The sequence below is a fragment of the Accipiter gentilis genome, chromosome 25 (genome assembly GCF_929443795.1).
Source record: "Accipiter gentilis chromosome 25, bAccGen1.1, whole genome shotgun sequence".
NCBI lineage: Eukaryota > Metazoa > Chordata > Aves > Accipitriformes > Accipitridae > Astur > Astur gentilis.
Window position 1 is genome coordinate 6,944,102 of NC_064904.1, and position 14,495 is coordinate 6,958,596.

At 37.8% G+C, this 14,495-nt stretch overlaps 1 protein-coding gene across 1 annotated transcript in view; it reads right to left on the reverse strand.

The window, feature by feature from the left end:
* Positions 1 to 3,007: 3,007 nt before the first annotated feature.
* The window catches only part of CLMN (calmin), a 77,818-nt gene continuing 66,330 nt past the window's right edge, over positions 3,008 to 14,495 (reverse strand). Inside the window, exons 9-13 of the mRNA XM_049828779.1 lie at positions 12,998 to 14,311; positions 11,800 to 11,981; positions 10,205 to 10,265; positions 9,090 to 9,151; positions 3,008 to 7,502 (exon numbers count right to left, since the gene is read on the reverse strand). Coding sequence (XP_049684736.1) covers positions 7,349 to 7,502; positions 9,090 to 9,151; positions 10,205 to 10,265; positions 11,800 to 11,981; positions 12,998 to 14,311 — 1,773 coding nt within the window. The 3' untranslated portion in view covers positions 3,008 to 7,348. The remainder of the gene's footprint in view (positions 7,503 to 9,089; positions 9,152 to 10,204; positions 10,266 to 11,799; positions 11,982 to 12,997; positions 14,312 to 14,495) is intronic.

The window sequence follows — 14,495 nt, forward strand, 5'->3', positions numbered from 1 at the left end:
GGAGACAGATCATGGGGCTGGTTCTGAATTGTATTGCATCTCTGTCATACTTTTATTTTCCCTTTCTCATATACTACAAAGGGAATTAAGCTGTAGCGGGGAGGAACATAGTACATACAAATCAGTACTGCACCTGGTAATTTACTAATCCACAAGTCTAAACATTTACATAGAAACAGGCCAAATAAACTGAATTGTGAGAACCATCTGTAATTCAGCACAACTGTTTTTGTAAGCTTTCCCATGGCTTGCCTTTATAGTGCCAATTCCTATGCATTAATAAATTAATAAATCTTCACCTTTATAAAAATTTAAAATTCATTCTCTTTGTTGACTGGAATAAAAGTTCAGATTCTTCCTCCAAAATTAAAAGTCTCTTTTTGGGTAGGTGGGGAAACAATGCACTTTATGAATTTGCTGCATTTACTGAGATTTTCTCTGCTAAAAAGTGAATATTGTTTCTGGGCATGAAAATGAATAAATAAATGAATATAATACATATAATATGTACAATATAATATATATAATAATAACAAATAAATAAATAGAATAAAACAAAATTGTTATCTCTCCTGAAATGAGATGTTTGAAGATATTTTCTTGGGAGGACAAGGAAAAACCCACAGATAACAGATTATATACAGGAAGCCTGTGCATTTATTTCAAAATTGGAGATTTTATAAAATAAAGTGGAACTATTCACTAGTAAATACTATTCTTATTACAGCTTAACAGTTTCTAAAAACATTTTCTTTTCTATTGTACCAACTATACAGAAGAATATATTTCTCTCACAAAAATTAGCTTTGAGCAACAAGTGCAAACATTCAATACATACCACTGACTGAAAGCATTCAGAAGAAATGTATTTGAAAGTACACAAAAATGCATCTCCTTCAGAATATCTTTTGATACCACTCAAATCTTCCCAGCATTTGTTGTCATTTAAATAACTATAATTCCTCACCACTTGCCAAAGAGAAACATGTATTTTAAATATTACACTCCTTACTTACAAATTATTTCTTCAGGATAGAAGTCCCTTATTAACTCTTTAGCAAACTAGCGCTTTACAGATTAGATTTTAAACTGGAGAACTTTAACAAGAAGGGTAGAACACTTCCTTCAGCTTTTTACACAGCAGAATACAATAGCACAAAGTGGTATGCCTACTAAAATATGTTTTGTTCAAGACAAAAGCAGAAGTTGATTTTTTTTATTACAATAAAAATAAACTTATTTGAATTGTGTAAATTATTTGGCATTAAAAAATGACTGCATTATTTCTCTCAAAAAATGAGCAGCATATAATTCGAAAGTTATGTGATTTAAATCAGACCAGCCATTTCTAACTAAACAATGGTGATTTTCTGTTACAGTCTAATAATGGCCATAGACCAGGACCTCTGTGTACAAATTGGTCCTTGGACACAGAGCAAATCTATTCCATGAATCAAAGCAATTCCAGGAAGGCCCAGTGAAAGTGATGAAACTACTTTGGGAATAAAGTATTACCTGACCTGAACACAGCAGCGAAGGCCAGGATCTAGCCTTTCTTGGAATGGTAGGTTTTAGTATATCTCGCTGAGGTAAAATTAATTAAATTTATTGACCCTTCTAACTGTTTCATGAAGAAAGAACTATATTTATCACCCAGGGGCCAATTTTATGTTTCAGAGACATTCCCCTCATGGTGAGAAACTAACACAGTCCTTGTTTTCCAGTATCAGCAGTAGCATTTGCCTGGAAAGGAGTCATCAAAAGTGTCACTGAGGTGGAAGGAATTTTTCCACATCTCATTTAGAGGAGGAAAGAAATACTTTGATGTTCCGCAGAAATGGACGTGGCACTTGAGAATAAAACAGTTAATTTTTCACCCTTTGTGAGCTCTAGAGTTGTGTCAAGTGATGGACAGATTAAGCAAGCTATCCCACTCAGAATATGACTTTGCTGTATTATTTAATGTGCACATACCTCCCATCTTCCTGCATGAATAGCTTCACGATCTTAGGGTGGCGTGGGTGGGAATAAGCCATACTGCAAGTCCTGTTTAGATACAAACCTGGAACGTGAACAATCATAAGTTGGGCAGCTGTAAATTAGTGTTAGCAGTGGTATGCCGAGGGGAAGAATTTGATGTTACTTACCTGACAAAGAACTGCACGATGTGGAAAGACAAAAACTTGGGGTTTTTTTACCTCCATTCAGATCCACTACCTATTAGCTCAATGGAGAACAGCAGGCAACCTATTGTCAGGCTAAGAGCTTTCTGCTGTAGCAGTTTGGGAACTTTCACGGCCACATTCCAGCCTGTAACCTCACCCTCATGTTCCAACCATTCATTCCCCTCTGCTGTTCTCTTAATCAAAAATGGAAGTGGATGTTAACTTTCTAAAAGAGAGAGGATTGATCCTACAGAATTTAGGCAAACAAAAGTTACGCATACAGTGGGGTTAACTGATGTCAGTGGCATTGTTTGTGTACATTAGATTTGAGGGGATCCAGCGCTGAGGGCAATGCATAGGCTTCAGCTACTTTCTGGCCTATGTGATTTATGTTGATTCAAGTCCCCTCAGGGCCAGATCCTGTAGTGTGTGCTTAGCACACAGATGTGTTGCATTGACTTCCACAGAAGTAGAGGAACTGAACACATCACTGGATGCATTCAAGTTTGCGCTTGGCAAGAAGGGACAACAAGTACTTAAAGCTAGCATAAGTGATAACGCACTATTGTAACTATTATCTTGTTGGACGGCTGAATATGATACCACATACACTGGCAAATTAATCTTCTAAAGGTCTGATTCTGTGGGGATTAGTGCAGAAAACCCTAAAAAAACCCGCTGGGTATTGCATGGTACCCCCGTGAACTCAATGGAGCACTGCTTGGATAAAGAAGTTACAGTCCTACTGAGCTGGAGTAACCTGACAGTCTCCAGAAGATGTAGAGGATTTAAGTGTGTTTAGACACCAAGTATCAACATGTAGAAATTTCAACTGTAGAATATCAACTGTAGAAAGTTTTAATGGAAGAAAGTAGCTTAATCACTCGGTATATTTTGCAACTTTAGTTGAAAGTTTAACGTCACAAAACGACATACTGCTATGCAGCTTTAAGAATCACACAGCTGTATTCAATCATTTCCCATGTTTTTCAAGTCTACTGTTCATTAAAAACTTTTTGCCTGTTTGCAGTTTCCAGTTTTCAAATGGATGACACAACCGATGCATAGCTTAATGTTCATTCTCATGAGTCATAATTAATAAATAATCATCTCACATACATAGACTTTTACAGGTAATCTTAAAATGGGTTTACAGTTCTATTAAATATATAGATAAAATAATCACTGCTATATAAAAAAATCATTTTAAAACAGCTGAACTCTGAAGCTTTGCATAAAATTCTGTAGACACATTCATTACAATCTAGAAACTCAATAAAAAACATTTTAGAGCTCAATCCATCAAAAATATTCATGGCATTGAAAAGTGATTGTCGTTTTTTTACTGTAATGTGTGCTTGCCCTATCTGTGCACTGATCATTTCCTACAATTTGGCAAAGGCTTTATTAAATTCATTTTGCAGATTATGTGACTGTTTAACTAATTTCTTCAACTCTAAAGACATCTGCCCCATAAATGTTTAGGGGGGGTCCTGTCTTTAATAGCATATCTTTCCTTAGACTTTCTATAAAATCACAATGAAACACTTCGCAGTTAGGTTACATGACTACAATAACATTGAACCATCCTGTTATAGCTGTCTCTCAGTCTTTAATGGTGCTTCTGTGAACACCAAACACCCTTTACCCAGATCCTCAAGCACTTCCTGACACTTACACTTCACCATAGTCTGCTACCCACACATCTGCTCAACAACAATGGGTTTTAGAAACGGTCTTAACAGACTGGTACACTTGTGTATCTGAATTCTGCTGCTAAATCAAAATACCAAATGTGGTCAGTTCAAGCTTAGCATTTTTCAAAAACTTGGGCAAAAATTCAGGGAAAACTTCCTGATTCAGACAGTACACATATCTGTTGGAAAATGGATAGATGATAGATTGCCCACCAACCTTAAAAACCCCTGCTACCTCAAGCCAGTCCTCTGGCCAGCAAATTGAAACAGGCTTTGCCATAGTGAATGCTTCACAATCAGGCTTTTAGACTGTAAGCTCAGAATAGGACACAAAGTCTAACAACAAGCAATGTTTTTAGAATAGGGCACTTGCATTGAGGGATTGGATCTTGCACTGTGGAAGAAGAGATGCAGGCCTACAAGTCAATTTAAGTGGGGGAAGCTGCTGCTTATGCAGATGTCATTTTTTGCGCTTCCAAGTAATGGCAAAACTCGTGAAGAGTTAAGTCTCTTTTCATGCAAAGTTGACCGTACCAGTATAATCACTCTTAACTCTTTACCCTGGATCTTCTTACCCATGGAATGGCTGAGTAAGGTAGACTGCTTCTGTTATAGCAAAACCACAACCAAACCAACCCAACTATGGAAAGCAACTTACTACCAAGTATCATGGACTAATTTAGTATTTTTTTCATCTATTTTGCATAGTAGAAACAATCTCCATCTCCTAATGGGATAGGCTGGAAAGCGTACATCAGTTTAAACATTGGGTGAGATGATCAAGACAAGCGCTGGTTGCTGTCATTTAAATTGCTCATTTCACTGTTTCAGTCACTGTTCATCAGTGGGAGGCAAGAAAGAAACCCCTGGGTTTTCTCCCTCTTGAAAGAAAATACTGTGTAATGAAGTTGCCAGCATCAGTGCATTCCTATTCACTTTTCCATTCTTTATGGGTATCAGTTGTTTAGATGAGATATCCAAAGACTTCCTGATTCTGATTAACTTTCTTAGGAAGAAGGAGAGAAGACAAAAGGGAGCTTACTTTACTTGATTGAACTTTGATAGCTGTAAAGTTCTATGAAGAGACTGTAATCCAACTCCAGATAATCTCTGCTGAATACTAAGAAACATGGAAGAACCAGAGAGTAAGATAGAAAGGCTCAGAAAAAGTTGTCAAAAACCAAAGGAGCCTATGAAGAGTGGCACATAATGAAGAGCTGTCAACACTTTCATTCCAAACTGATGTACATTGCTACTTGCTGCTATTAAATAGCTGCCATACCCCAGCCTGGTATTCACTGGTTTTCAGGATAAGGATATAAAGTTTCTTGTATTAAGATTTATGCTTTCAGAGAAAAAGCAGTAGCCCTCCAATGATATATTTTAGCCTACTTCAAGGAAGCATCTTCAAAAACTCTAATACAGGTTTTCTTTTGGAAGAAAGTATCCCTGTCTTCACCAACAAGCACAAACAGGTTAATGCATCACAAAATCAGATGACTGAACATGTTGAACATTTTCATCAGCAAGATGAAAGACTATTTTTTTTACTTAGGTTGATTTACACTGAATTAAGTTGGGCAGTTTGGATCTGTTCCTCAACAAGCACAAAGGATCTTATTTTTAGGTTCATGGGGTGAATCCAGCTCTAGTCAACAGTGACAGGACAGAATAGGAAAGATTTCAGCGTTCTGTTAACTGAAAAAGGTTCAGAATTTTATCTTCAGTGTTTAAGATCTCCTGCTGTGCACTGCTGCTATTAAATTCTAACTGCAGCTTGGAAGAAAAATCCCAGGGAAACAAAATGCTTACCAAAAAGAATGAAGTGTGATGGACGGTTAGGATTACCCCAGCAGATAACATGACTACAAACTGGTTTTAAATACCTGCAAATAAATTGCTGTATATTCTGATGTGTCCTGATCCCAGGTAGTAGTAGGTCAGCTGAAAACTAACCCAGGGCAGAGATACACCTTATGCTAAAACAAAACATGTAAAACTTAATAGCCACGTGTTGTAACTTTCACTCAATGTAAATTATGAAACCCTGATTTTATGAAGCACATTGCAGTCAACCTTATGAATTTTGAGGTGGAAGCAACAACACGACATAATCACATAAAGCATACTATGAAACTAAAAATGTGCTGATGAAAAATAGTGACTAAAAGTAACACAGAGAAAAGTTACTGCTATTAAATTGAAGACTTCGCTTTTGTCCTGTAATGAACAGGTACACCTTCTCTGGCAAAAATCCTAAATCAAATATCCTAAAGTGATCACTGAGGTGGACAAAAATTAGAAGATGCAGAAGTGGCTCAACTGTGTCTATGGGCAAGTCAGAAGAGTCTCTTCAGTTGCACTAGAAAGTCAATACCAACTCTCAACATTTATCTGTATTTAGTTTTACATCTGTCATTTCTTTGTCTGTTGATTTGGGCACTTGAAGGATATTTCTAGTCCTTTTACTGTGCACTTATGTCTTAACAGTAGCCTCAGCAAATTAGGTTACCTACTATTTTTTGTATCTTCAAAAAAGAGAAATCTTCACATGATCTGGTAATTAAAAGCAGCAGAGAAAAGGAAGCAGAAGCAGCCTCAAAAGCAGAGAGGTACTTTTAAAAAAAAAACAAACCCAAAACCATGGTATCTGTTCCTGATAAAATTATTAAGCCTCTTGAACATCTTTTCAAAGATGGCCACCACCAGTAATGTACAAAAAGTGTATTTCTTTAGGTATTCTCTACAGAAGTTCCTGGGCTAAGATTTCCTGTATCATCCCTCCTAAGAAAGAGCTAGCATCTATGTTCTTCACCCTTCTCCACACCCAGTTTATTCCTGTGAATTAAACATAACAAAAGGTGCAGGATAAAAACTAATTTAAATCCTAAAAAAACAAACTCCCCTACCCAAATAAACCCTCAACCTGATTTTGTTGCTCCACTAGATTGCCACTGGAACTGTAATCAATTCCTGGGGTCAGCGTGTTCTAGCACCTGCAGCTCTGCTCTGTCTCCAGCTCTCTCAAACTGCACGGAAAACTTGAAAAAGCATTTCTAGCCTTGCCCTTGCAGGTGGGCCAGATTCATGGGCAAGTCACCACCACCCCTCTTCCACAGCTGTCAGGCCCTACGTAAGTAATTGAAGCCAGAAGAATAATTTTTGAAGACTAGAGCTCTGAATTGTTCATATTTCTACTGATAATTATCTGGTTTTATTTAGCATCTTATAAAGCAAGGCACAAATGTACAAAATCGCGTCTACTAAATCAGGTCCTTTTTATATATATATACACAGTTATCGTAATATAAAATGTGCTTAGACACTGTCATAGCACAACAGTAGAGGAATTGAGGACAACCTGATAATAAACACAAATACCAGGTCCTACATTTCTGTTTGTGCTTCACCTGAAGGAACATATTCATATGCAGATACACAAAGCAATCCAACCACCGTCCTTAATTTTTCCACACCTCACAGAGCTCAAACTTTGTTGCTAAGAAGCTGTGGAAGGAGTAAAAGGCAGTAGACCAGCACCCAGAAGAAAATGATGAAGTAGAATAGCTCTGGCTGCTCAACAATCGTAATCTCATGAGTTGGTGCTGGAGTCTCACTTGCTTCCAAGTCCTTTTTCTTCCTGAAAACAGGAGAGAATTTGATAAGAGGCAGGAAAAAGAAGAAGAAACCCTCACTGTTAATATTTACTGTAAAGATCAGAGGGTAGACTAAAAGACAGCAGTTTAATGAACCATTTCAATCTAGTCAGTTGGAGTGCAAGTTAGACTAGGAGGTGCATAATGGGCTGTAACAGTGTGTTCCTCTGGGAGCAAATGTACATAGCAATTAATCCTCCGAAAACTCCGGACAAATTCTCAGGTAGTTTAAATACATGCCATTACAGTACAGTCCTTTGATGTAAGGTGATTTCCATCAGTCAAAAAGATGCCCTTTTATATTCAGAACAGTAAACATAGCTCTGGGCAAGACATATCACACTTCCACAATTTTACTTGACTTGTATCTGACTTGATATACTTTCACCAAATCATCAACTTTCAGAGCTGCTCATGTCAGACACCAGAAGATTAAACAGAATTAAAGGAAACAGATTAAACAGAAAAAGCCCAAGACTTCCAGAAACCAACTAGCAGTTGGGGTTTTCTAGGGCAACTCCAAAATTCCAACTTTCCAAAATTCCAGCTCATAAGGATCATAAGGGCAAAGCCTGATGGACTTTGCCAGCACCACTGAGCTCTGACGGAAGACAAGAAAAGGTCTTATTTAAAAAGGTATGAGATGGTACACTCATTTGATAATTTTATAATACTACATGAATCACCCTCTGGTAGACCTTTTTTTAATCCACTTTTGGAGAAAACTGGGTTTTGGCCTGTTTTAATGAGTCCTTTTTCTGGCTTGGGGCATCATACTTGCTCAGATATTATACTGGATATATACCCGAGTATTACACAAAATTTACTCAATATCAGCAGTCTGCAAACAGGCGTAGCTGTGACAGGTATTCATGTATTTTTTTTACAGAAGCATAAGTGAGACCAGGACACTGGATCCTGATAATATTTTGTGTGTTTTGTGCATTTAAATGCCACCATCATTTTAACTAGAAGTTCTGGGAGGTACTATTCGGTATCAACTGAGAGGGAAAACCTAAAGCAATCCTTGTTTCTAATAGATATGTGGACCTTAATACCAAAGGGATACATACTCTGTGTTCAGGATCCATCACCCTACGTCTAAACTAAACACACATACAAATTATAAAAACTCATGGGTGCTCTAACAGAGGCCAGAACTCCACTGAAGTATCGACTTTCCCTAGCACTGACCACACTAAACATTGTCTTGACAGTCTTCCAAACCTGGAAAGTCATCACTGCCAGAGGGCCTCATATTTGAAGTCCTCCCACTCTTTTCTTGGTCTGAAATATCCACCATGTGGGGAAAGTGCTCACAGTCTTGCTTAGACAGCTGAATCTTTCCTCTCAAGACAAGAAAAAGCATTTTAGTCAAGGGGGAGATTGAGCAATACAGAAGTTTTGTATCTTACACCTATGGGGAAATATGGACTCCAAGCCGTTACACAAGACATCCAGTCAGTCTCTACCATTATAGTTAATTTTCATTTCCCTTTGTAACATTGTTTGAAGTACCTAGGAGTTATGGATTCTTTGCAAAAGGCTTTGTCTGAATAAGAATGACTCACCTGATGATTAATGGATTTTCATCCATATCCGTCATCTTCTGCTCGTTTACACCATAGGTTTCCTTAAACAAACCAGGAATAGATTATGTAAAAAGAATAAAATTCAGCATCTCACAAAGATGGTAATTGTGTGTGTATTTTATACAGAGAATGTCTAACATTTTCTCAAATAAAATGAAAGTGTGCTTATAAATTTATTCCCTGCCAGCACATCCACAACTGCAGTCTGGTACACACACAGAAAAGGGAAAAAGTTGTGAAATAAGATCTTTTTGCTTTCAACTACTTTCATTCAGTTGAATAAAGCTTCCCTCATTCATATATAGTTCTAGTACCTCTGACAGTGTTGCAAAACTAAAGCATCTGTGTGAAATCCCCATTTCATTCAACATTGGTGGCAGCATTTCTTTAAAGCTCCAAGACAGCCAGAATTTTATTTTGTGCTGAAAAGAGCCATATTCCTATCCTTGCTCAGTGTGCCCAGCTTGTTGATCCCTTTTAAGTCCCTTCCTTCTGACTTAAAAAATAAAAATCCAGAGCTCAGTTGTATAGTGTGCTCTCAAGAAACCAGTGTGAATTACATCTGCCTTGAAGGATGCAGTTTCACATTATAGGGTTAGCTGCTGCCATTGAGATAATACAATACACCACTGCTATGAAGGACAGGGAAAGAGCCCAATCTTTCATAAAAAGTGCACATCAGGAGACACCCAGCATTTTTGCAGGGCTGTGACCAGGACACCAACATACATACAGAGAATGCACAAACTAAAAGAAACTGGAGCATCAAATAAAGGCAGCTTCAACGAAGCAAAATGTTGCAGCTATACAGTTATGATGAAGTAAGCCTCAAAGTTATAACAGATTTAATTGTAATATTAGGTGCTTCTTTGTGGGTTTGTTCAGGGTTCAATAAGCTTCAGTTCCATATATTTAGGAGAGTTCAGTAAAGCTTTTAAGCTATACCTGGTTTTGGCACTAAAATTATTAGAAGTCACAGGGTTTTTGTATTGTCACTGAGCTTTATATATAGAATAGACCCTTTTACAGTATGTGAAGTTTTGGAGTTTAAGAGATGTAGAAAAACAGCGATAGGTAAATTTCCACATACTTACCTCCTCAGAAGTATTAGGAGATCTTTTTCGGAGATAAATGTTGGAATCACTGTCACTGGTTCTGAAATGTATGTAAAAGCAAAGTTTTTAAATTCATAAAGCTGAGTTTTGTTTTGACTTCAAAGAGAGCCACTGCAACTGCACATGCTAGTTTTAAGCTATGCAAAACCACAAATATGCATTGTTGCATGTATTAGAATATGGACTTGAATTTATCAGTAACTTAATAAAAACTAGATTTACGAAAATCTGACCCATGATAAAAAATCCATACGCTCAGATTGGAATCTTTTCTGAAAAATGGTATCTGATAGGGTTTTTGCACCTTTGACATCATTCACATTTAAGTGAGAGTATACCCCAGGTTTTATGGCTATCTATATAAATAAAAAATTGACAGCCCTTGCAGGGAGCTTGAAGGAGACAATGGGTTTTTCTAAACAAACTCTTTCAAGTTCATCAGACTGCTATAGTGATAAGCATCAACAAATCACAGTTCATGTCCCACTCAAAACCATTACCTAAGAACTAAATTAGAACATAAGAGGGGACAGAAGTGAATGGAGTAAAATTAGCTGAGTGTCTCTGTACCAAGTCTGGCTCGGGTACAGTTAACTTTCCCTACAGCAGCCCCTATAGTGCTGTGCTTTCTATTTGTAGCTAAAACAGTGCTGATAACACACCAGTGTTTCAGCTATTGCTGAGCAATGCTCGCAGAGCACCAAGGCTGTCTCTCCAACCCTGCTGCAAAGGCCAGTAGGCTGGGGCTGGGCAAGAGGTTGAGAGGGGACATAGCTGGGACAGCTGACCCAAACTGACCAAAAGGATATTCCATACCATATGATGTTGTGCTCAGCAATAAAGCCTAAGAGAAAAGAAGAAGCTGGCAAAGGGACACATACACACTCATTATTAAGGCATTTGTCTTCTGAAGCAACCACTACGCCTACTGAGACCCTACTTCCCAGGAAATGGCTGGACATTGGCTGCTAATGGGAAGTAGAGAATAATTTTTTTTTGTGTCCTCTTTTGCTTTGCTTCCACACACGGCCTTTGCTTTTTTTCATTAAACTGCCTTTACCTTGACCCATTAGTTCTTCATCTTATTTTCTCCCCCCATCCTGCTGAGGATGGGGAGTTAGAGAATGGCTTGGTGGGCACCTGGTGGCCAGCCAAGGTCAACCTACCACAACCTTGTTCACTTGTTCCAAGACAGAGAAGAAGGCCAACAAATATCTGTTGGAATGAAGCAATGTCACACTTCCACATGGTGTCACAATGCACGTGAAATATTTAATCTGTTTTACAAAATGCTTCTTCTGTTGGAAAAACAGTTATAACACTGTCATGTTCAAAATGCACTGGGGTTCCTGTTGGGTTTTGCATAGCAAAGTTCACATAGCAAAGTCAAATCAAGTCCTACTGGCACTGAATCACTCAACATGTTTAAGATAAACACAGGAAGAAACCACTGAGTCCCAATACACTGCTCCTAAAAGAAGTCTACAAGAAACATCCAGTGGACAGGGCACGCTTCAAAAGACCAGGCGTCCATAGCAGTTAGGTGTATTTAAGACAAAGTTCATGTGAAATACCTGGTAAATTCCTGACAATCAGCAATTTCTTCCAGTTTATCTTGTGACAGAGCAGTAGTAGCAACTTCTGAGATTTGCAAGTCTTCTGCTTTGATCGTATTTTTCCCTTCTTCGTCCCTATTACTACTTTTTTCTGGTCTCTTTATGGCTACTGATAAATCCTCTAGATATTCTACTATGGCCTGTTGAAATTAAGAAATATTTTGCATTAGACAACAAGATTTCTTCCCTACCCTTCTAAATATCTTAGTGGTATAGCCTACTCAGAAGTTAAAATGCATGTAGTACAAGACTGAAAGTCTCACTAAAGAGAATAAAAAGCAATTCATTTCTTGAAAATAATTTTGGATACATTAAGCTATAAAGTATCATCAGTTCAACATATATACAATTAGTTGTCAGTTCTTTTTATGTAAGAAGACATGACAGGACATGGGTCTTTGAAGTAATCCACTACGATTTTTTTTAATTTATCCTCAATTAGTCTTTGAAGCTAACAGCAAATTGACTTCATTACTCTAGTCAAGCAACTTGTCTAAGCAACATGTGGAGTAACATTAAATGGACACTTATTCCTGAAAAGCACTGTCTAAAATTACTGCACTGGAAAACATGTAAGACAATCCAAAATCAGTGTCTGCAAGAAGAGATGAGTAGCAAATTGCCTAAATCCAATACACAGAATAATTACCAAAAATCCCTATTTCTCCTCCTCCAGTGTAGACAATCCTTCATTTTACCCATGTAACTTACCCTACTCAACTTGGTTTAAGTTTTTGTAAGCAAACTTCTTTGGATTCAGACAAAAATTACCTTTGCCTGTACCCTTTCTAAATCAACAATACTACTTTCTGTTCATCTCATTACAAATTATTAAAAATACCGTCTGTGATCATCTTTTATGCCCAGGGATTACACAGGAGCCTCAAACTACTTTAAAACATAATTAAAATCCACATTTTTGCAGTACTATTAGTATTAGGGCTTATACTCTCTTTTAATGTCAGATCTTCTTAGGGATCTGCAATTCTATTCACTCCAGTAGAGGGCTGTGGCAAACAGCATTACTGGACAGGAAACCAAGTACATTTTACATATTTCTCCAAAGCACCGCAAAATGAAAGCAAATGAAAACCATTGAGGTCAGATGCTAATCCTCCATATATACACAAAGAAATGCTGGTAATAAATAAAATACCTCAGGGTGTTGCGGAATGGTGGAATCTTGATGGTTGGCAGCCTTTTTGCCATCGTTTTCAATTTCTAACTCTTCTCCTACTAGTAATGGCACTTCTTTTTCATCGAAAGAATTCATGTGACTGTTAGTATCTATTGTGTCCTCCTCGCCACTCTCAGTATCCATTTCTGATGGAGGGACACCTAGCTTATTCCCTAAGTCTGGGTCTGGAACATCTTCCTTGTAGTTCTGTTCTGGTAAGCCCTTCTCATGTAAAACACCTGTTACTGTTTCAGAAGAAGATTTGTCATTTCCCGTACCATAACCTTCAATACAAGGCTCAAGGTAAGCATTCAAAACTGCTGCAATGGGAACATTATAATGTGGATAATAAAAGAGATCGTGGGGTATTACAGATACTTTCGAAGAAATGGGTAGCACTTCAGCTGAAGACTCAACTTCGTCACAGCTGTCCAGGTCTTCTGGATTTTTGGGTACCTCTGAGAGAGAGTCATCAGATGCTTCAGGCTCTGTAGATAGTTCTTGGCTTTTGAGATTAGAACCATTCAGTGAAGAATGGTTAGTTTCTATTGTCTCAAAGACAGGTGATTGCTTTGTATGTTCATTTTGTGGAAGCTTCAGTATTTCTTCATTTAGATGAAGAACATACTTATGTGTATCTTCTTGTTTTGAGGTACCTTCTGGTAGAAGAATTGAATTCTGGGGTTTGCTCTCTTCTACTTTATTTATAGATTCATCTGTAAGTATACCGGAAGTCCAGGATAATGGACTCAAAGAAGAAGTGTTGGCCGAAAGGCTCTTAGTTTCGTTGTCATATTCAGTAGAGGTTTCTTTAGTTAATTCTTCAGAGTAGTCTTCAAAAGAGTCAACAGAATTTTTCTGATCTGTCAGAACAGCTGGAGAAAGGTCATCGTTCTGTTTCAGTGGATCATCAGATATGCCCCCTTCACCTGGCATGAATTTATCACTTAGAACCTCCCAAGAGGAATTGGATTCAAAACTGACAGATCCTGTGATTTTCAGTGAGGTAGGCCTCTGAGGCTCCTCTTCAGATGTTTCCTGTGAATCACCTAACACTTGAGTCAATTTCCCATTACATTTTTCAGGAACGGTTTCTGACGGAATTCTCTCAGGGGTGTCATGAATATGAACCTTTGGAGGAGCTGGATGACTCCTTTCGTGATTAACAGTATACATGTTTTCTTCACTTTCACTTAAAATCAAGATTTTGCCTTCCTTTTCTGAAGGTGTGTCTTTGATGTGGACATACGTGGACTCAATTGGAAGCTCCTTGTCAGGATCTGTAAAGTCTTCCTATAAGTGATGATACACCATTAAAAGACAAATCATACCTCAGATACCATTTTACTTTTCCCAAACACTCCAGAAAGAATAACTACCCAGCCCATCATCCCACTACCTTGTGAATGGCCAATTAATGACTCACTTATTTTGAAAGTAGGGAAACCAATTTGGCAAGTCAAGTGACTTGAACAAA